Here is a 23,876-nt window from a genome sequence, read left to right on the forward strand (position 1 = left end):
AACATTCTGTAAAATGTAATAAAATAAACATGCAATTTCTGGTGAGGAATAAATTAGGACACCCCCGCATTTTGTCCCACTTAAAATGGCTGAAATCACACACAGGTGTATCACATCAGGTGCACATGATTTGAACATTGTTACTCAGCATTTTGAAGGAGGCTTGCCGTATTTAAACCTCAGATATTCAGTTTGGTGTGCTTCTGACTGTTGATGTAAGAGTGAACACCATGGTGAGGTCGAAAGACCTGTCTGAGGCCTTCAGAAAGAAGATCGTTGCAGCTTATGAGTCTGGTAAGGGATTTAAAAAGAGTTTGAAATCAGCCATTCCACTGTCCAGAAAATAGTGTACAAGTGGAGGACATTCAAAACAACTGCCACCATTCCCTGGTCTGGCCGGCCCAGCAAGTTCACCCCGAGAGCAGACCGCAAGATGCCAAAAGAAGTCTCCAAAACCCCTAAAATGTCATCACGGGACCTACAGCAGGCTCTGGTGACCTTTGATGTGAAAGTGCATGCCTCTACAATCAGAAAGAGACTACACAAGTTTAATCTTCACAGGAGGTGTGCAAGGAGGAAACCATTACACTCAAAGAGAAACACTAAGGCCAGACTGAAGTTTGCCAGATAGAATGTAGACAAAGAACAGGACTTCTGGAATAATGTTCTTTGGAAAGATGAGTCTAAAATTGAATTATTTGGACACCAGAACAGAGGACATGTTTAGCACACACCAAACACAGCGTTCCAGGAAAAGAACCTCATACCAACTGTGAAGCATGGAGGTGGAAGTGTCATGATTTGGGGATGCTTTGCTGCAGCAGGACCTGGCCAGCTCACCATCATAGAATCCATCATGAATTCTACAGTATCAGAGGGTGCTTGAGCAACATGTGAGACCATCGGTAAGAAGATTTTAAGATGATTCGGAACTGGACCCTGCAACACGACACTGACCCTAAACATACCAGTTAATCCACCAAGGACTGGCTGAAAACTAAGAAATGGAGAGGCCTGGAATGGCCCAGTCAAAGCCCAGATCTTAATCCCATTGAGATGCTGTGGGGTGACTTGAAACGGGCTGTACATGCAAGAAACCCCTCAAACATCACATAGGTTAAAGCATTCTGCATTGAGGAGTGGGGCAAACTTTCCTCAGACCGATGTCAGAAACTGGGGGTTACAAGAAGCGTCTCACTAAAGTTATTTCAGGGGGTAACACTAGATATTAGGGGGTAGGGTGTCTTAACTTTTTTCTCAGTTAGAATATGCATTTATGTTGATGTCTTTTGTTTAATGAGTAAAACAATGTTATTTTTTGCTGTTTACCTGCAATTGGATCACATTCTTTTCCAGTGATTAATAAAAATAGATTATACATCGATATGTGAACATTTCTTAATGAATAACTGAATATTTAATGGGATGTCCTAATTTTTTCACATTACTGTATATTATACCAGCCTGTGCATATGGGCTTATGGTAGTTCTGATTGGCTACAGGACATTTGATATGCTCTTATTCACTTCAGTATCCATTTCTGTTGTGGCAGAGTAAACAGATGGTGGTTTCACGCAGAGTAAACAGATGGGGGTTTCAACGCTGAATAAACACAAAGGGGGGCCCCCATTCACAGCATCAAGATGACCAAAATAGCTTTTGTGATTCAGAGTTCCCAAGGAGTCCTCCTGTGTATAACCTCAGCCAGCAGGAAGTCCCAAGGGCCCAGTCAAAGGTCAGAAAACATAGTCAGAAATGACCTTATAATATAGAGTCATGGTACAGCAAACATATTGAGCAATCACTCCATAATAAACATAGTGACAAATAAAAATGTAAAAAGGGACCAATACATTCCCCATGAAACATGAGAAAATACATAAAGATGTATTGCATGTAATTCAGTCATGTTGTTTATATTTGTAAATATTTTGCTAAGTTACAGAACAGCATAATTCATTTGGTCTTTACTGTCTTTAGGTACAAGAATTCTGCCAATAATGACTTCCCCACACAGGTCAACTTTAGAGCTGTTTAATGTTACAAAAATTAAACGCTGGTATTCTATCAGTATTCAGTATTAGTGAAGAGTATTTGGTCCAATTACATGAAAGGTAACAGCTCTATGGCCTAGAAATCTGAAGAATTTTAACAAAGAGACAAAGGACCAGAAATATAATTTGCATTAATTCCAGTTAAAGTGGATTTATTAGGTTCATGTGGATTTCTTGATGTCTAAAAGACCTGGTTGATATGGATGCATTGATAGGTAAAGAACCTGGCTGATATGGATGCATTGATAGGTAAAGAACCTGGTTGATATGGATGCATTGATAGGTAAAGAACCTGGTTGATATGGATGCATTGATAGGTAAAGAACCTGGTTGATATGGAAGTCCTACATAATGTTCAACCACTAATATACACTACTTTATATAAAAGTACTTTATTCAAATAAAAATCTTGATTAAAGGATTAAATCCTGGTCTCAGTCTGTGCATTCCTAGTGATAAAACTAGATTTCTGACTCAGTAGTTAAACGAGATGACTGCTGTGTACAGATTACCAACTTAGTAGTAAAACTAGCACCAATATAGATAGCAGACTCAGAGTTCAATGTCATAACAGGAGTTTGTTTTTCTGTCCTCCACAACTGGTCCCGGAGTAGTTGGAATTTACTCACAATCAATAAATGTCATAGTTATGTAGATTTGGAACTGATTCCAGATCAGTACAATATCTTCAGATTAATGAAACTCATTGGTGTGTCTAGCTGTAGAACTGATTCCTGATCATTACAATGTCTACTTAAACTGGATAGAATTGGTGCAAGCTATTGGCAAGAACAACTGAATCCTGATCAATACAGTTGAGTCTACTGTGTCAGTCTACTTGAATCTGTCTGTGTGTAGGTGGTGTGTATGTATGTGGGCGGTGTGTGTTAGTGTGTATGTGTGTGTAGGCAGTGTGTATGTGGGTTTGTGTGTGTGTGTGTGTGTGTGTGTGTGTATGTGTGTGTGTGTATCACAGCTCGTTCCTCCACTCTGGATCTAGTTGCTGCTGAACCTCACTCTCCTCTGTCTCCACTGTTGGGGGGCAAAACAGCAGACGGTCAACCTCCAAAATAATTTAAAATAATCTCAGTGTGTGTGTGTACGTACTCTGTGTGTGTGTGTGTGTGTGTGTGTGTGTGTTACCGTGGGGTTCAGCCTGTAAGCAGAGAGCAGCTAGTCTCCCCACCACCTCCTCACTACCCTCAGCCTGGGAGGAGTTAAACCCTGGACTCCCCTCAGAGGAGCAGAACTGGACAAACCTGGATAGAAAGGAAACAGGTGGGGAGAGAGGCACAGACAGGAGGAGGGAGAGGAGAGGGAAAAGAGGGAGAAAGGAGGGGAGGGAGGAGGGGAGAGAGGAAAGGGTGTGGTTTGGAGAAGTAAGTTTTTAAAGTGACATATTGAGTCATTCCTGAAATTGTCTCAGTGGATGACTTCAGGTATTTCTAATGTCGACCTCTTTGAAGATGTACTGGTCCCAGGTGGGGTTAGGGGTCAGGACGTACCTGTCCCAGGTGGGGTTAGGGGTCAGGGGTCAGGACGTACCTGTCCCAGGCGGGGTCTCCTCGCAGCACTAAAGGGTTTCCCACTACAACCAGCAGGGCTTTGGCTCTGGTCACAGCCACGTTGAACCGCTGGACAACACAGAGAAACACTGTTAATGTGTGGGAGTGTGTGTAGATGTGTATTTTGCCCACCAAGCTTGTTCCTAAGCTCAGGACCCTGGGACTTAACACCTCCCTCTGCAATTAGATCCTGGACTTCCTGATTCGCAGAAGACACTACCATCCTGGGTCTCATCGCCAAGGTAAAGAAACTGCCTACATGGTGCCAGGACAACAAACTCTCTCTCAATGTCTGCAAGACTAAAGAGAATCATAGAATTCAGTAAGGGGGGGTCATGCCCCCATACACATAGATCAAGCTAAAGTGGAGAGTCTCAGAATTCAAGTTGCTTGGTGTGTTCATCAAGGATGATCTCACGTAGGCAGTGAAAACTGCCCAAAAACGACTTCAGTTCCTGAGGAGACTCAAGATATTTGTCATGTCTATAAAAACTGTCACTAACATCTTCAGGTGCACCATTGAAAGCATCCTCAGGCTGCATTACTGCCTGGTATGGCAGCTGCTCTGCTGCAGACCGCAAGTCCCTCCAGAGGGTGGTGAAGTCTGCGGAGTGCATCATTGGCTGCCATCCTATAAGGCATCTACCATACACAATGCCTTAGGAACACACCCAACATCATGAAAGATGTTCAGCCACCCAGACATGGTCTGTTCACACCGTTGCTGTTTGGAAGACGCTACCGGAGCATCAGAGCACTTCCAGAATCACAAACAATTTTTCCCCTCAGGCCATAAGGCTCCTAAACCAGCAACGCTGATCTATGACCACACTGATCACACCAAACATTCCAGATGCTTTGATGTCTTTTCAGATACATTTAATGGACATTAGAATATTCCATAAATGGAATACTCCATTCATAAACATATTAAACTCATATGTATCTATAATACTTAATGCTTCTACCACACTGTTCATACTCCCCGTCCTGCTCTTTCTAGAGTGTACATTATGTACACTCACCTAAAGGATTATTAGGAACACCATACTAATACTGTGTCCCTTTCGCCTTCAGAACTGCCTTAATTCTACGTGGCATTGATTCAACAAGGTGCTGAAAGCGTTCTTTAGAAGTTCGCCCATATTGATAGGATAGCATCTTGCAGTTGATGGAGATTGGTGGGATGCACATCCAGGGCATGGAGCTCCCGTTCCACCACATCCCAAAGATGACCCTCTATTGGGTTGAGATCTGGTGACTGTGGGGGCCATTTCAGTACAGTGAACTCATTGTCATGTTCAAGAAACCAATTTGAAATGATTCGAGCTTTGTGACATGGTGCATTATCCTACTGGAAGTAGCCATCAGAGGATGGGTAAATGGTGGTCATAAAGGGATGGACATGGTCAGAAACAATGCTCAGGTAGGCCGTGGCATTTAAACCATGCCCAATTGGCACTAAGGGGCCTAAAGTGTGCCAAGAAAACATCCCCCACACCATTACACCACCACCACCAGCCTGCACAGTGGTAACAAGGCATGATGGATCCATGTTCTCATTCTGTTTACGCCAAATTCTGACTCTACCATCTGAATGTCTCAACAGAAATCCAGACTCATCAGACCAGGCAACATTCTTCCAGTCTTCAACTGTCCAATCTCCCTGTAAAGAGTGTATGAATGGTGTGTGTAGTATGTTTAGATGGGTGGTGTGTGGTGTTTTGTGTGTGTATATATGAATGGTGTGTGTAGTATGTTTAGATGGGTGGTGTGTGGTGTTTTGTGTGTGTATATATGAATGGTGTGTGGTGTTTGGTGTTTATATATGAATGGTGTGTGTAGTATGTTTAGATGTGTGGTGTTTATATATGAATGGTGTGTGTAGTATGTTTAGATGGGTGGTGTGTGGTTTTTTGTGTGTACCTTTTCATTCTTGACAAAGCCAAGGCTAAAGCGTTGGTCTGTCTGGATGTACTTGGCGCTGCTGCGCACTGTTGACACCAAGATTACTCTCCTTTCCTGTCCCTGGAATTCTTCTACTGACCCCACCTAACACACACAGAGGGAATGAGATGTCACTATTTTTCATTAAAATTGCAGACCAGAATGAGATGTCACTATGTTTTATTAAAATTGCAGACCAGACCAGCCCAGGAAACACACGGTATACCAGAGCAGCCCAGGAAACATACTGAATAAACAACAACATTGCTCATGGGTCCACACACCCACCTGCTGAATTTGATGCTTTCTAGATTTCCATATAGTGATATCTCACAAAAAGCCTCTCACTAGACAGACTCTTCACCACCCGGTAGTTCACTAGACAGACTCTTCACCACCCGGTAGTTCACTAGGCAGACTCTTCACCACCCGGTAGTTCACTAGGCAGACTCTTCACCACCCGGTAGTTCACTAGGCAGACTCTTCACCACCCGGTAGTTCACTAGGCAGACTCTTCACCACCCGGTAGTTCACTAGGCAGACTCTTCACCACCTGGTAGTTCATTAGGCAGTCCCTTCACCACCTGGTAGTTCACTAGGCAGACTCTTCACCACCTGGTAGTTCACTAGACAGACTCTTTACAGGGAGATTCCTTTTTTAGGCAGTCTCTTCAAACCTGGTGTCTGGCACTGTATTGAACTGTTGGACTTCTGTCCACAACGCAGTGTTTATCCTGGCCTATGTTACCCATTTGGCCTTTGAGTGTTTAGCCTGACAGTCATTAATTACTCTTGAAAACACTGCTACTCCAGCTGGCCTGGGGTGGTGGCCCCTGGAACTGACCACGCCTCCAACTACTGCCCCTGGAACTGACCACGCCTCCATCTACTGCCCCAGGAACTGACCACGCCTCCATCTACTGCCCCAGGAACTGACCACGCCTCCAACTACTGCCCCAGGAACTGACCACGCCTCCAACTACTGCCCCAGGAACTGACCACGCCTCCATCTACTGCCCCTGGAACTGACCACGCCTCCAACTACTGCCCCAGGAACTGACCACGCCTCCAACTACTGCCCCAGGAACTGACCACGCCTCCATCTACTGCCCCTGGAACTGACTACGCCTCCATCTACTGCCCCAGGGACTGACCACGCCTCCAACTACTGCCCCAGGGACTGACCATCCCAGCAGTTTCAACAGTGGTTGTTTTGCTGAAAAGTGGAGCAGACACCAGGGTGGGGTGGACACCACAGCCTAATTCCTCCCCTAGCTAGACAAATAAAATATATAACCAGAAATGTTTCCATACCTTCAGGTCTTTGATGCTGGTCAGTTTGAATTCTTTCTCCACAATCTTCAGGGCTTTACGGATCTTCTCTACCTATATTCAGAAACAACCATTCCAGGTCAGCAGAGGCTCTACATTCACATTTAAAATGTCTGGTGTGTTCCCACCTGTTTCCGATAGGGGGCGATGATGCCAATGTCTTTTGGTGAGATGGTTGCGAGGCCCCTTTTGCCCTGGCCCTGCAGCAGTTTCCTCATGTATTCCATCAACACCTCCACCTCTGCCACGTTAAAGAATGATGGGCTGTTCTCCTCCCGTTCATCCCGACCGGCAACACCATGGAACACTACAGGAAAACCCTGGAGACAACGGTTATTAAGAACACCCTTGAGAGTCAGAAGTTAACTAGGTAAGTTTCCAAAAAATTCTAGAAAATGTCTTTCCCTTAGTTTTGTGAAACAAACTAATGTTGAAGACCGGCTGTGTTATCACATTAAAATCCTAACATTACCACTGTGTTACTACATTAACAAGTTTACATTACCGCTGTGTTCTCACATGAACCTGTTGACATTTCTTTATTCTGTAATCTGTTTAATTTGAGGTTTTAGAAACATTCACATTACGACAACAAACAGGCTACGGTATTGACAGTTATTGACATTATCTCAGTTACCCAAAAGTAAACCACAAAGAATCACCTGCGCTAATGAGTACGTATATCTAAATATACAAATATATTGACTTATTAGTGGGCGGAGCAAGTAATTGTTGTTTTTTAATCTTTCGCCACAAACGCTGCCATGTTGAGTGATGTCAAACTTAACGTTACTTCTCTGAGCTCTCAAAAAGTGTTCTGGTGTATTCTCCGGTATTCACTCACTCAGAGGGGAGTTCTTTCCCACCGCCCTGTTGCTCATGAACTCACCTCCCAAAACAGAAAGGTTTGATTCAGTTAAGCACTAAATAAGTCCGATGTCTATCGATAACTAACTGGCTTGTTTACCTGCATGTAGTCAGTTCTTGTGATTGTTCTCTGTAACAAACTACAAACAAACTTAGGAACAAACTGCTGACCCTGAGATTTTGACAGTAGCCATGGTGACCGTAGGGCATCCCATGATTTTCTGGGCATCACGGCCACAGCGCAGGGCAACGAGAGCCACGGCCATTGTGGCCGTATTGAAATTCCTACACTGGTAATCACATTAACATGTTTACATTACCGCTGTGTTCTCACAATATGGGTGAATACCTTCTGAGGCAGGTGTTCCCAGTTGCAGTAAGAGTTGCGGATCATCTCATTAGCAAACACCTGCAGCTCCCCCTCATAAAATAACTCATTAGGCACCTTGAGGATGGAAGGATGAGACCTGCAGAGGAGGGAGGTAGAGATGGATGAGTCCTGAGGGGAGGAGAGAAGCATTGGACCTGAGGAGGAGTAAGCGATGAGACCTCAACGAGTGAAAAGGGATTAAACCTGGGAGGAAGGACAAAGAGGGATGAGATATGAGCCAGAGAGGGAAAAAGGATCATACTTTGGGAGGAGGGAAGGACCATATCTGAGGGTGGAGTGAGGGATGAAACCTGGGGAAGAGAGAGGGATTGGACCTGGGGTAGGAGAGATGGATGAGATCTGGTGGAGGAGGGATGAGACCAGAAAAAGGATATAGAGATGACACTTGAGGAGAGGATAGACGGATGAGACCTGATGAGGATTAAGGGATGAGACTTGGTTCATCCAAAAATCACGGGATGCCGGCTGCTTGGTGCCAACAAATGTCACACTATTGGAATGCCATGTGCAAACAAGATGAGCATGAAGGACAGTACTCATAGGCAGAGTATCCAGCCCCCCTCACCTGACCCCTGACTAGAATCACCCAATGCTTCCAGAAGTTGTCCTTGTCCCAAATAGGGGTGCAACAACTCCCACCCCTCCCTCCATCACCAAATGTGGTTATATGAATACGTGTCGAAATGGTAGGAAAGGAGGAGTGGCTGCCCAATTTAAAGATACATTCCAGTGCAAAGAAAATACACAAGGTATTACCTCTGTTTTACATTGAAGGGTACCCCCAAAATGTTGTTTTTAACCATTTACAGACCTCCATGATATTCTGCAGATTTTATTGATGATTTTGCTGAACTACTCTGTTATATCAGTTGATTATAACTTGATTATTATTACAGGGGATTTTAACATCCACATAGTTAATAGTACAGGCAATAATGCCAAATAACTTTTTGCACTACTTGACTCTTTATTTCACTCAACATGTGAAATAGCTTACACATTCTAGATCTGGTTATCTCTAAAGTTCTCGATATTTCCTGTCATGGTAAAGACTTGGTAAAGACACCTGTCTGATGATTTCTGAGTCTTTTTTTAATCCCTTATCATGTTCCAGTAAAATCTGTTTCTGTTAAGAAAAGGTACATTAAGGAGAGTATCAATGCTCAGTTTATTGAAGCCATAGCTATCTCTCCAACAATAAGTGCTGAGTCCGTTGATGTACTCCTGGATAGTTTTAATGCCAAAATATTGAATGTCATGGATGGTGTTGCTCCGGTAAAGGTAAAGAAAACTATGATCAAACAGAAAACACCATGGAGAACCACCATGATGGTAAGCGCCCTGAAAAGAGAATGTAGGAAAGTGGAATGTAAGTGGAGGAAAACTAAACTTCAAATCCACTATGACATCTATAAACAAAGCCTTGGTAGCTTCAACAATGAGTTACGCAGGGCCAGACAGCAACATTTATCGGGAATGATCAACAAGAATATCAACAATACCGGCACTCTATTTGTCATGGTGGACAAGCTGACAAACCCAATAAAGCAGATAGCGTCAGAACTCATGTTCACTGAAATGTAATGAATTTGCGTGTTTCTTTAGTGAAAAATGTTTAAGTATTAGACAGACCATCAGAACTACAGTCTCACAAGGACACTGTAATGTCACCACGACCACCGAGACATAACTTGGTTATTATGTTGCAATTTAATACAATTGATCAGAAATCCCTAGAAGAAACAGTTTGACATCTTAAAGCTTCCACATGTTGTCTCGACACACATAAGAATTTTTTTAAACAATTTTTAACAGCAAATAGTTAATAGCTCTCTGCAATCAGGCATTTTTTCCAACATCTATAAAAATAGCAGCCATTAAGCCCCTATTAAAAAAAGAAAACTCTGGATGCATCTACAGTGGGGAGAACAAGTATTTGATACACTGCCGATTTAGCAGGTTTTCCCACTTACAAAACATGTAGAAGTCTGTAATTTCTATCATAGGTACTCTTCAACTGCGAGTGATGGAATGTAAAACATAAATCCAGAAAAATCACATTGTATGATTTTTAAGTAATTAATTTGCATTTTATTGCATGACATAAGTATTCGATACATCAGAAAAGCAGAACTTATTTGGTACAGAAACCTTTTTCTTTGCAATTACAGAGATCATACGTTTCCTGTAGTTCTTGACCAGGTTTGCACACACTGCAGCAGGGATTTTGGCCCACTCCTCCATACAGACCTTCCCCAGATCCTTCAGGTTTCAGGGCTGTTGCTGGCCAATACGGACTTTCAGCTCCCTCCAAATATTTTCTATTGGGTTCAGGTCTGGAGACTGACCAGGCCACTCCAGGACCTTGAGATGCTTCTTACGGAGCCACTCCTTAGTTGCCCTGGCTGTGTGTTTCGGGTCGTTGTCATGATGGAAGACCCAGCAACGACCCATCTTCAATGCTCTTACTGAGGGAAGGAGGTTGTTGGCCAAGATCTCGCGATACATGGCCCCATCCATCCTCCCCTCAATACGGTGCAGACGTCCTGTCCCCCTTTGCAGAAAAGCTTACCCCAAATAATTATGTTTCCACCTCCATGCTTCACGGTTGGGATGGTGTTCTTGGGGTTGTACTCATCCTTCTTCTTCCTCCAAACACGGCAAGTGGAGTTTAGACCAAAAAGCTCTATGCAGCCTTAGGCAGGTCTACAATTTTATCCCTGATGTCCTTACACAGCTCTCTGGTCTTGGCCATTGTGGAGAGGTTGGAGTCTGTTTGATTGAGTGTGTGTCTTTTATACAAGTAACGAGTTCAAACAGGTGCAGTTAATACAGGTAATGAGTGGAGAACAGGAGGGCTTCTTAAAGAAAAACGAACAGGTCTGTGAGAGCCGCAATTTTTACTGGTTGGTAGGTGATGAAATACTTATTTCATGCAATAAAATGCTAATTAATTATTACAGAAATCATACAATGTGATTTTCTGGATTGTTGTTTTAGATTCCAAGTGTACCTATGACCTCTACATGCTTTGTAAGTAGGAAAAACTGCCAATTTTGCAGGTTATCAAATATTTGTTCACCCCACTGTATATTGAACCAGCAGTTTTGTGAACTCAAGCGGTCTCAGACAAATTTCAGTCAGCCTTCCAACATCACCACAGTACTGAAATGGTCCTGATCAGAGTTTTAAATGATGTACGGCTGAATACTGATTCCAATAAAATAACAGTTCTATTAGATCTCAGTGCAGCATTTGACACTGTAGGTCACCATTGGTAACCATGAATCCCCAAGGATCAGTTCTCGGACCGCTTCTGTTCAATCTCTATATTCTACCTCTGGGCCAAATTCTACAGAACAACAACACTAACTACCATAGCTATGCCGATGATACTCAAATATACAGCTCTGCACCTAATATAGATCACTGCACCTTTTTCTTTCCTTTCCAAAAAAGTTGGAATGGAAGGTTTTGAGTCAGGAAAAGGAGGGTTAAAATTAAGAGACCACTGCAAATTGAATTCTTCTGTTCTTCACTCAAAACTTTCCTTCTCAACTTTTTTGGAAAGGAAAGAACAAGGTGCATTGGTCTCTTCATTTTTTCCAGAGCTATATTTGGCTCTCGAACCGTATGACAACAGCTCAATAGACTCTCTGTGTCACAGTATAGAGCACATAAAAACCTGGATGAACCAAAATTGTCTACAATTAAACCAAGATAAAACAGAGATTATTATGTTTGTCAACAAAAATAAAATAACTAGTATTAGTAATCAAGGGCTTGGTGTCCTAAAAAAACCAAGAGAAGCTCATCCATGCTTTATCTCTAGTAGGGTTGACTACTGTAATGGCCTCCTAACTGGTGATTAAGTGGTGCTTTTAGTTTATAAATCACTGAATGGTTTAGGCCCCGAATACATATCTGATTTGTTTGAAGAATATAAACCGAGCAGGGCTCTTAGATCCATGAACACAGGTCAGTTAGTAGAGCCCAGAGTCCAAACTAAACATGGAGAAGCGGTGTTTAGCAGTTATGCTGCACATAACTGGAATAAACTACCAGAAGATCTTAGACGTGCCCCAAACATATACATTTTTAAATCCAGGTTAAAAACACTTCTCTTTTAACACGCATTGGACTGAGTGCCTAAACCTAACCTCACCGTTTAGCCTTACAGCTTTTATAACTTCCTATGTTTTTATCACATTTTTATTCTACTTCTATTTTCTTATTATGATGTTGTTTTTATGTTTTCATTAGAGTATTTGTTTTTATGCTATTATATTTGTATATGTTTACGATAAATTATTATTTTTGGGTGAACTATCCCTTTAACAGTGAACAAGTCTTACATACCTGTAGTTTCTGAGCAGTTTGGTGACATAGCGGTTGTTGAATGTTCCAGTGGATTCCTCTTTCTGGTAGAGAGACACTTTCATCAACCTCTCCAATAGAGAAACACCTACAAAATATAACAGGGCTTTGTTTATTCGACCACACTAGGATTTTTGCCTGTCCCCATAGGAGAACCCATTATGGTTCCTGGAAGAAGCATGTTTGGTTACAAGTAGAATCCTTTTTGGAAAGGGTTCTAAATGGAAGCAAGAAGGTTTCTAACTATAAACAAAATTGGGCCACAAAATAAACTTTGGTTAGGTTTCCTTTTTTTTCCTAAAATGTTATAGGCCTTTTAATACAGACACAACAGGGAAGATACAAGGAAGAAAGAGAGGAAGCTGACCCAAGCCGTATTTGATGGCTAGTGGAGATCTGATGATGGGTCCCAGCTGTTTAGGATCTCCTGCCAAAACCACCTGACCATTATCTGGATCGAGCAGCCCTACACAGACACACACAGAACCGGCAAAATGACCAACCAGAAAAATGTCCTGTTTTACCATCTACTGGGCAAAACAATGTACAATTGACCAATAACAAAGTTCCCCGCCCTCCCTCCATTCCTATCTCTCCATTTGTTCCTCCCTCTCCCTGCCTCCCTCCCTCCTTCCCTTCATTGCTCCATCTCACCAGCCAGTGGTATGATGGTCTCGGTCTCAACTGCATGTCCTGCCTCGTCCACAAACACATGACTGAAATGATCCGGAGGAATGCCACCTGTCACCAGCCTGCAGAGACACACAGACTGCCGCTTAGCATTATAATCTCAATAATGCTTTGCAAAGTGTTTGCTTAGCATTAGCTTGGCTGCTATGGGTTTTCCAAGTGTTAGCTTAGCATTAGCTTGGCTGCTATGGGTATTCCAAGTGTTAGATTAGCATTAGCTTTCCTGCTATGGGTATTCCAAGTGTTAGCTTAGCCTTACCGTCCGGCAGTGAGAAGGGTGGTAATGATGATGCTGTACTTCATTAGTTCCTCTTTGCAGGGAAACACAAAGCAGTGTTCACCCATGTTACAGCAGTCCTGTAGACATCAACACACACACACAAGTTTGTATTGCTATCTTCATGTGGACCAGAAAATAGAAATTGCATGCTCCCTCGCCCTAATCTTAACCCTAAACCTAACCATAACCCTAACCTTAACCTAACCCTAACCTCATTAAAGTAACATTTATGCCTACATTTTACCTAGATGTAATGCCTAACCTTAACCCTAAACTTAACCAACAATACCTGGACCTTAAAGGAACCCCAATTCTTACTCTAAAATGAATAGTAAATTTGACCCTAAACCTAAACCCTGAGCCGGAAATTTACTTCTGCCTCAAGGGGACCGGCAAAACAAGTAAAAAATTTTTCTGGTTTTACTATATTCATTGGGACATTTGGTCGCCATGAGTATAGTTAGACCTAAAACACACACACGCCAAGGTTTTACTATAAAAGATGTGGACTGGAAATGTATTACCACTAAAAATAACTATTTTACCTAAGCACCAATCCTATACCTAACCTAAACTCAATAAACTAACCCATAATGGTTGAACAACCCTTTCTCACCCTAATTCTAACCCCAAGTCAGAAAAGCTGAGTTAGCAAAAGGCTGCTAGCAAAACAAGTTGAGTGACTGACCACTATTGCAGTAGGAACGTCGTCAGGGTTACGGGAGGAGGCGTACATGCGAAACAGCTTCCTTTTCTCCAGGTGTTCTAGAAGTTTGACACACAACAGGTCTGCAGCACTATTGGAAGGAGCACATGCCAGGATGTGGGAGCTGCCCTTGGTTTTCAACACCTGTTTGATGGCTTCAACCAGCGTCACAGTCTTCCCTGGGACACACATAAAAAAAACATTAAAAAACACACACAACCACACATATTTGAATATCTTAATTAAATACAATCCTTTTCTCACTCTCTGGCCTACTACTTCATAAAATTCACTTTTTGTTTAAAAAAACAAAAAACGGATGATGTTGTGTTACCTGTCCCAGGGGGGCCAAACACCAAGTATGGAGCGGGTCGTGAAGAACCAGCTACAATGTTCTGGACTGCTGAGTACTGCTCTGGATTCTGCTCTAATGCCTTGTCATACAACCTGAGAGGGAGAGAAAAACTGAGCCAGGACTGATTTTAGTTAACTGAGAGCAAGCAAGTTTATTTACACTCACCTAAAGGATTATTAGCAACACCTGTTCAATTTCTCATTAATGCAATTATCTAATCAACCAATCACATGGCAGTTGCTTCAATGCATTTAGGGATGTGGTCCTGGTCAAGACAATCTCCTGAACTCCAAACTGAATGTCAGAATGGGAAAGAAAGGTGATTTAAGCAATTTTGAGCGTGGCATGGTTGTTGGTGCCAGACGGGCCGGTCTGAGTATTTCACAATTTGCTCAGTTACTGGGAATTTCATGCACAACCATTTCTAGGGTTTACAAAGAATGGTGTGAAAATGGAAAAACATCCAGTATGCGGTAGTCCTGTGGGCGAAAATGCCTTGTTGATGCTAGAGGTCAGAGGAGAATGGGCCGACTGATTCAAGCTGATAGAAGAGCAACTTTGACTGAAATAACCACTCGTTACAACCGAGGTATGCAGTAAAGCATTTGTGAAGCCACAACACGCACAACCTTGAGGCGGATGGGCTACAACAGCACAAGACCCCACCGGGTACCACTCATCTCCACTACAAATAGGAAAAAGAGGCTACAATTTGCACGAGCTCACCAATATTGGACAGTTTAAGACTGGAAGAATGTTGCCTGGTCTGATGAGTCTCGATTTCTGTTGAGACATTCAGATGGTAGAGTCAGAATTTGGCGTAAACAGAATGAGAACATGGATCCATCATGCCTTGTTACCACTGTGCAGGCTGGTGGTGATGGTGTAATGGTGTGGGGGATGTTTTCTTGGCACACTTTAGGCCCCTTAGTGCCAATTGGGCATGGTTTAAATGCCACGGCCTACCTGAGCATTGTTTCTGACCATGTCCATCCCTTTATGACCACCATGTACCCATCCTCTGATGGCTACTTCCAGCAGGATAATGCACCATGTCACAAAGCTCGAATCATTTCAAATTGGTTTCTTGAACATGACAATGAGTTCACTGTACTGAAATGGCCCCCACAGTCACCAGATCTCAACCCAATAGAGCATCTTTGGGATGTGGTGGAACGGGAGCTTCGTGCCCTGAATGTGCATTAATGTACCTTTTCTTAACCTTGGTAGCCTATGGGGATTTCGGCCGGATTTCACTACTTGGACATTTTGGGTCCTAGATTCATTTCTGTAACAGATACAACCTATTATGATGTATACTGGTAATAACAACCCCTCTGGCTACAATAAAAACACATAAAAACTTCTGGGTCACTATTTATAAAACCAATCTGTTTGAAAGGCAAAAGAATTGTTTTCGGAAAACATTTCTGCCATTCAGCATCAAGATTTTTTTTAAAGCATTTTTAGGTTTTGTGTCAATGGTATTTCCTCATACTTTCATGCCTTTACTATCAAATTACACTGTAATTGGGTTGAAAATAATGACATAATTAAATAATAGAAGGTAAAAAATATAGGCACCCCCAAAAAATTTGGTTCTTCTACCTAGACATAAAACATTATGAAATAAATAAGATTGAATGTATAGCACTTCTTTTTGCATGTAATGACTCAAGCACTAGATCGCTAGTTACGTTTGGACTATTTTATAAACTCCGAAAAATTACCAACTTCTTCCCATAAACTCAAGAATACCGCCATACTATATGGACTAAATATTTATTTTTATATCATATTTATAATACAAACGATGTATTATGGTTCAAAACATCATATATAGTGATGTACACCCTTGTAATCTCTATTCTTGTCTACACATTAGCCTTTCTAAGATGCATGGTCAATGTCGTTGCCTGGTGAAAAGTTCTCATAGCAACCCAAACTATACAACTATACAACCCATATTATACACGGACAACCCAAATTATACACGGAACGCTTCACGAAAATGGCTACAAATAATATACCATTGGAATCGGACGATTATGGCGAATCTATTTTTCGAAATATTTATGCCAATGAGCACTGTCCGCGGTTCCGCGGATGTCGACTTTGGATAACAGAAACAGATTTTACTGGAACATGATAAGGGATAAAAAAAGACTCAAAAATCATCAGACAGGGCCAAGTCTTTTCCATGACAGGAAATATTGAGAACTTTAGAGATAACCAGATCTAGAATGTGTAAGCTATTTCACATGTTGAGTGAGATCAAAAGTGTCAAGTAGTGCAAAAAGTTATTTGGCATTATTGTCTGTACTATTAACTATGTGGATGTTAAAATCCCCTGTAATAATAATCAAGTTATAATCAACTGATATAACAGAGAGTAATTCAGAAAAATCAATAAAATTTGCAGAATATCGTGGAGGTCTGTAAATGGTTAAAAACGACATTTTGGGGGTACCCTTCAATGTAAAACAGAGGTATTCAAAAGAAATACAATTAACTAGTGTATTTTCTTTGCACTGGATTGTATCTTTGAATAGGGCAGCCACTCCTCCTCCTTTCCTACCATTTCGATACATATTCATATAGACACATTTTTTGGGTGTTGTCTCGTTAAGAATTGCAGCAGTACAATCTTCTGTTAGCCGCGTTTCAGTGAGACACATAAACAATGTCATTTACCAAGAACGATTTGTTGGCGACAGATCTGATATTAAGTAAAGCCAGCTTAATAGATACAATAGGGGTTCCTGGACTAGTAGGTTGACGTGTTACAGTTAACAGATTAGACAAGTTTACTTTATGGGTTGCATGCTCACGATTCCTTCTATTTCTAATCAACCCAGGAATTGAGATACTGGCTCCTAATACTCAAAACAGTCTGCATTGCTATTTTCACAATAGCACGGACCCAAAGCACATCACCGAGTATATTCTGTGCTCTGTGGAAATAAAGGACAAGGTTGTTGACGATGTGGCAGTTGTCTAAGCAACCTTTTTAAATGGGGGGGGGGAGTGGGACATAGAGAAAGATGAGCTCTGCTCTCTTTGGTTAGAACTAGCTGCCTGATTGGTGAATGTGATAGAGGGGGAGAGGGTGAGTGTGGTGGAGGGGTGGAGGGGGAGTGTGGTAGAGGGGGAGAGGGGGAGTGTGGTGGAGGGGTGGAGTGTGAGTGTGGTGGAGGGGGAGAGGGGGAGTGTGATAAAGGGGGAGAGGGGGAGTGTGGTGGAGGGGTGGAGGGTGAGTGTGGTGGAGGGGGAGAGGGTGAGTGTGGTGGAGGGGTGGAGGGTGAGTGTGATAGAGGGGGAGAGGGGGAGTGTGATAGAGGGGGAGAGGGGGAGTGTGGTGGAGGGTGAGTGTGATTGAGAGGGGAAAAGCTGGGTCCCAAAGTAGGTGTTAGGGGTCAAAAGTCAATGAAAAAGAAGGGGATGTTGGCAGTGGTACCAGAGTTGTTGTAGTTTGGGGGTTTTGGTAGTTGTGCCTCCAGAAGGGAACAGTGTGTTCCCCAGGTTGTGTTGGAAGGCTAGCTCTGCTGCTCTCTGCTGCAGTCTAGTGGTCAGTCGGTTCACTGTAAACTCCACATCGAACTTCTGACCATCTATAAAGGACGACAGCAATCTGGGGGGAGGAATGTAAGAAATGAACAAACAAAATAAAAATAACAATGTATTATTATTTTTCTATAATAACTTAATTAAAGAGGCAAACCTTCCTCAAATCACATCCTTACTTTGGGTTGAAGCCCAGTTTGACACGTTCCAGTTCTACACGATGGACGTAGCCACGGTATTTCACCAGAACCTTCCCTTCCTTTCCTTCACCCCACTTGGTCACCAGAAGGGAGTCGCCACGCAGGACAGAAGGGCGGTTCTCTGAAACCCCAGGTACCTACAAGGACACAGGTAACATTCAAGTCTGGAAACAAAACCCGGCACCACCTAAAATGACCCGTGTAATATAACAGATCAAAACCCTGCACCACCTAAACTGACCCATGTAATATAACAGATCAAAACCCTGCACCACCTAAACTGACCCATGTAATATGACAGATCAAAACCCTGCACCACCTAAACTGACCCATGTAATATGACAGATCAAAACCCTGCACCACCTAAAATGACCCATGTAATGTGACAGATCAAAACCCTGCACCACCTAAACTGACCCTTGTAATATAACAGATCAAAACCCTGCACCACCTAAACTGACCCTTGTAATATAACAGATCAAAACCCTGCACCACCTAAACTGACACACATAATATGACAGATCAAAACCCTGCACCACCTAAACTGACCCATTTAATATGACAGATCAAAACTCTACACCACCTAAACTGACCCATGTAATATGACAGATCAAAACCCTGCACCACCTAAACTGACCCATTTAATATGACAGATCAAAACCCTGCACCACCTAAACTGACCCATGTAATATGACAGATCAAAACCCTGCACCACCTAAACTGACCCATGTAATATGACAGATCAAAACCCTGCACCACCTAAACTGACCCATGTAATATGACAGATCAAAACCCTGCACCACCTAAACTGACCCATGTAGTATGACAGATCAAAACCCTGCACCACCTAAACTGACCCATGTAATATGACAGATCAAAACCCTGCACCACCTAAACTGACCCATTTAATATGACAGATCAAAACCCTGCACCACCTAAACTGACCCATGTAATATGACAGATCAAAACCCTGCACCACCTAAACTGACCCATGTAATATGACAGATCAAAACCCTGCACCACCTAAACTGACCCATGTAATATGACAGATCAAAACCCTGCACCACCTAAACTGACCCATGTAGTATGACAGATCAAAACCCTGCACCACCTAAACTGACCCATGTAATATGACAGATCAAAACCCTGCACCACCTAAAATGACCCATGTAATGTGACAGATCAAAACCCTGCACCACCTAAACTGACCCTTGTAATATAACAGATCAAAACCCTGCACCACCTAAACTGACCCTTGTAATATAACAGATCAAAACCCTGCACCACCTAAACTGACACACATAATATGACAGATCAAAACTCTACACCACCTAAACTGACACACGTAATATGACAGATCAAAACTCTACACCACCTAAACTGACACACGTAATATAATAGATCCAAACCCTGCACCACCTAAACTGACCCATGTAATATGACAGATCAAAACCCCTTCACCACCTAAACTGACCCATGTAGTATGACAGATCAAAACCCTGCACCACCTAAACTGACCCATGTAATATGACAGATCAAAACCCCTTCACCACCTAAACTGACCCATGTAATATGACAGATCAAAACCCTGCACCACCTAAACTGACCCATGTGGTGTGACAGATCAAATATGTCCTGTCTATTCCGTCCGTCAGCAACTAGTGCGTGCGTGCGTACCTCCAGCACCAGCAAGGACTTTTTGGCCTTGTCTCGGAACATGGGAGACTTGGTCATGTTGTATTTCTTAATATCCACCTCCATCTGGATCGCCTCTAAGTAAAGCAACAGTTGGAGGAGCTCTTTGTAACTCTCCCAGGTCAGCCCACCTTCCAAAAGAGACCTGGACCACAGAGAAGGCGAAATTGCAACCATTTTCCTACACAGTCCCCTTATTTCAGGGGCTCAAATGTAATTGGACAAATTAGCACATCATAAATAAAATGTTAATCTTTAATACTTTGTCAAGAATCCTTTGCAGGCAATCACTGCTTAAAGTCTGGAATGCATGGACATCACCAAACATTCATTATTAAACTTTAACTTGAATATATTAAGACCTGGGGAAGGGAGAAGACATGGGTGTTAGGATTAAGACCTGGGGGAGGGAGGAGATATAGGTGTTGGGATTAAGACATGGGGCAGGGAGGAGATATAGGTGTTTGTGATTAAGACATGGGGAGGGAGGAGATATAGGTGTTGGGATTAAGACATGGGGCAGGGAGGAGATATAGGTGTTGGGATTAAGACATGGGGCAGGGAGGAGATATAGGTGTTGGGATTAAGACATGGGGCAGGGAGGAGATATAGGTGTTGGGATTAAGACATGGGGCAGGGAGGAGATATAGGTGTTGGGATTAAGACATGGGGAGGGATGAGATATGGAAATTGTTAGGATTAAGACATGGGGGAGGGAGGGGATATAGGTGTTAGGATTAAGACATGGGGCAGGGAGGAGATATAGGTGTTAAGATTAAGACATGGGGGAGGGAGGGGATAAAGCAGGTGTTGGGATTAAGACCTGGGGCAGGGAGGCAATACAGGTGTTAGGATTAAGACATAGGGCAGGACAGGGAGGAGATATAGGAAGTAGGGCTGGGCGATTTTGCCTAAAAAAAAAATCTTCGATTTTTTAAAGAAAAATTCGAGTTTCGATTCGATTTCCGATTTTTTTTTCAATGCACTTAAATGACTGCAGACTCAGATATGGCTACATCGTCCGGCTGGACCAAAGGTCCGTTGTCGCTGAGTAAAACTGCATCTCCTCCAGCTCACTGCGGATCTTTTCCCGAGTTGTATTGTACAGGTGAGGCAGCGCTATAGTGGCGAAATACTTGCGACTGGGGACAACGTACCTCTCATCTAATATTTTTAGCATGTGATTAAAGCCTCGCTTTTCGACAGAATAAATTGGCAGCATGTCTGTGGCAATATAAAACGTGATCGCCTCTGTAATCGCTTTCCATCGCGTTCCGTTCTTATCATAAGGCACACAGTTTGTAAAGCTCTCAGGAAGTGTAGTTTGCTTTTTAGCAGGTGTGCTAGAGGAGCCGTTTTCGCTACGGAGCCGGCTGCACTTCTCCCATTCTTCGCGATGTTTATTCCTCAGGTGCTGGAAAAGATTTGTTGTACTGCTGCTTCCAGTAGCAACAGCCTTGAAACATATTTTGCAGCAAGGCTTCGTCTGTGTTTTGTCTGCTGCATCAAAACCAAACCAGTTCCAAATTACGGAGTTTCCTGTGCCTTTCTTTGGAAGTAGTTCTCTGCTAGTACTACACGCTGCCATGTTGTTTTGATTGTGTTACGCGCTTCTTTTAGTATCTATGGTAACGCACAAGGACGAAACGCAGAAAAGTCCGAAAAAACTATTGTGGCAAAAAACTCGAGTTTGCAAAATAAAAATCGTTTTACACTACAAAATCGATAAATCGATTAAATCGATTTATTGCCCAGCCCTAATAGGAAGTGTTAGGATTAAGACATGGGGCAGGGAGGAGATATAGTTGTTAGTATTAACATGACTATATTTTTCAATTTAACACAATTAGCCCCTCCCATTAACACCTAGCGCCTCCTCTTTATCCATTGCAACCTTCCCCCAGATCTCTCCCAAGGCCTTATTCACCCCCCAGCCCCTCCTCTTCCTCTAGCCATATTCACCCCCCAGCCTCTCCTCTTCCTCTAGCCTTATTCACCCCCCAGCCCCTCCTCTTCCTCTAGCCATATTCACCCCCCAGCCTCTCCTCTTCCTCTAGCCATATTCACCCCCCAGCCCCTCCTCTTCCTCTAGCCATATTCACCCCCCAGCCCCTCCTCTTCCTCTAGCCCTATTCACCCCCCAGCCCCTCCTCTTCCTCTAGCCCCATTCACCCCCCAGCCCCTCCTCTTCCTCTAGCCCATCTTCTTCTACACAGCCCCTCCTCTTACTCTCTAGCCCCTTTTATTCCCACCAGCCTCTCTACTTCCCCTGAGCCACTCCTCTTCCTCCCTAGCCCATCTTTAATACACAAAGCCCCCCTACTTCCTTCTTAGCCCCTCTGATTCAGGTATTCACAGACTGGAGGAAGAATAGGATTGGGGCTGAGGAAGAATAGGTACTCACTGATTGTCGATTAGTCTGCTTCTGGCGGAGGGAGTTGAGGATGGCGAAGAAGAAGAGAAGGAGTATCCGTTGAGAAATTTGATCAGATCTCTGACATACGGCGGAACCTTGTAGTCCCGGAGCATCACCACACTAGCCAGGTTGTTGGCTGAAAGACTGAACAGAAACAACGGTTTTTTTGTCACAACCATCCATTACCCTGTCATGACCGCCCATTACCCTGTCATGAACATCCAATAAGCTCCATACCGTCACGACCATCCATTACCCTTTCATGACCACCCATTACCCTGTCATGACCGCCCATTACCCTGTCATGAACATCCAATAAGCTCCATACCCTGTCACGACCGTCCGTTGCCCCGACACGGCCGTCCGTTGCCCTGTCACTACTGCCGTGTGATGCTCGTCCATTACCCTGTCATGATGGGCCATTACCCTCCATACCCAGTCACAACTGTCCATTACCTTGTCACGATCACCCATTTCCCTCAGGTGTGTGTTATAATGTGTACATAAGGTGTGTGTGTTATATGTATATAAGAGGTGTGTGTTGTGATGTGTATTTAAGGTGTCTGTGTGTTGCAATGTGTATTTAAGGGGAGTGTGTAGTAATGTGTATAAAAGGAGTCTGTCAGTTTGTGTGTGTGTGTTATAATGCGTATATAAGGGTTTTGTGTATTCTAATGCATATTTAAGGAGTGTTATAATGTGTATTTAAGGAGCGTGTGTTATAATGTGTATTTGTGGTGTGTGTTATAATGCATATTTAAGGTGTGTGTATGTGTATTTAAGGTGTGTGTGTGCGCGTGTGTGTGTTATAATGTGTATTTAAGTTCTGTGTGTATGTGTTATAATGTGTATTTAAGTTCTGTGTGTGTGTGTTATAATGTGTATTTAAGCTATGTGTGAGTAATAATGTCTATAAGGTGTGTGAGTAAAAATGTGTATTTAAGGAATGTGTGTGTGTGTGTGTGTGTTATAATGTGTATTGTAGGTGTGTGTGTAATGTGTATTTAAGGAGCGTGCATGTGTGTGTGTGTGTGTTATAATGTGTATTTTAGATCTGTGTGTGTTATAATGTGTATTTTAGGTGTGTGCGGGTGTGTGTGTGTTATAATGTGTATTTTAGGTGTGTGTGTATTAATGTGTGTATTTTAGGTGTGTGTGTGTGTGTGTGTGTATACACTCACCTAAAGGATTATTAGGAACACCATACTAATACTGTGTTTGACCCCCTTTCGCCTTCAGAACTGCCTTAATTCTACGTGGCATTGATTCAACAAGGTGCTGAAAGCATTCTTTAGAAATGTTGGCCCATATTGATAGGATAGCATCTTGCAGTTGATGGAGATTTGTGGGATGCACATCCAGGGCACAAAGCTCCCGTTCCACCACATCCCAAAGATGCTCTATTGGGTTGAGATCTGGTGACTGTGGGGGCCATT

The 23,876-nt window shown here is 42.9% G+C and overlaps 1 protein-coding gene across 6 annotated transcripts in view; it reads right to left on the reverse strand.

Moving 5' to 3' along the window:
* Positions 1–2,019: 2,019 nt before the first annotated feature.
* The window catches only part of LOC105007953 (putative helicase mov-10-B.1), a 29,020-nt gene continuing 7,163 nt past the window's right edge, over positions 2,020–23,876 (reverse strand). For 2 of the 6 annotated variants that reach the window (XM_034296013.1, XM_034296017.1), the window contains 17 exons: positions 22,429–22,584; positions 20,007–20,169; positions 18,309–18,466; positions 18,023–18,196; positions 14,545–14,675; positions 14,193–14,389; positions 13,484–13,581; positions 13,189–13,286; positions 12,902–13,000; positions 12,517–12,622; positions 8,101–8,233; positions 7,028–7,219; positions 6,882–6,953; positions 5,547–5,672; positions 3,601–3,689; positions 3,199–3,314; positions 2,020–3,087 (listed from right to left, as the gene is read on the reverse strand). In XM_034296013.1, the coding sequence (XP_034151904.1) occupies positions 3,026–3,087; positions 3,199–3,314; positions 3,601–3,689; positions 5,547–5,672; positions 6,882–6,953; positions 7,028–7,219; positions 8,101–8,233; positions 12,517–12,622; positions 12,902–13,000; positions 13,189–13,286; positions 13,484–13,581; positions 14,193–14,389; positions 14,545–14,675; positions 18,023–18,196; positions 18,309–18,466; positions 20,007–20,169; positions 22,429–22,584 (2,170 nt within the window). In that variant the 3' untranslated portion in view covers positions 2,020–3,025. The remainder of the gene's footprint in view (positions 3,088–3,198; positions 3,315–3,600; positions 3,690–5,546; positions 5,673–6,881; positions 6,954–7,027; positions 7,220–8,100; positions 8,234–12,516; positions 12,623–12,901; positions 13,001–13,188; positions 13,287–13,483; positions 13,582–14,192; positions 14,390–14,544; positions 14,676–18,022; positions 18,197–18,308; positions 18,467–20,006; positions 20,170–22,428; positions 22,585–23,876) is intronic. The other 4 variants (XR_004576618.1, XM_034296015.1, XM_034296014.1 and 1 more) reach the window with 4 other exon arrangements.

The sequence above is a fragment of the Esox lucius genome, chromosome 12, assembly GCF_011004845.1.
Source record: "Esox lucius isolate fEsoLuc1 chromosome 12, fEsoLuc1.pri, whole genome shotgun sequence".
Classification (NCBI taxonomy): domain Eukaryota; kingdom Metazoa; phylum Chordata; class Actinopteri; order Esociformes; family Esocidae; genus Esox; species Esox lucius.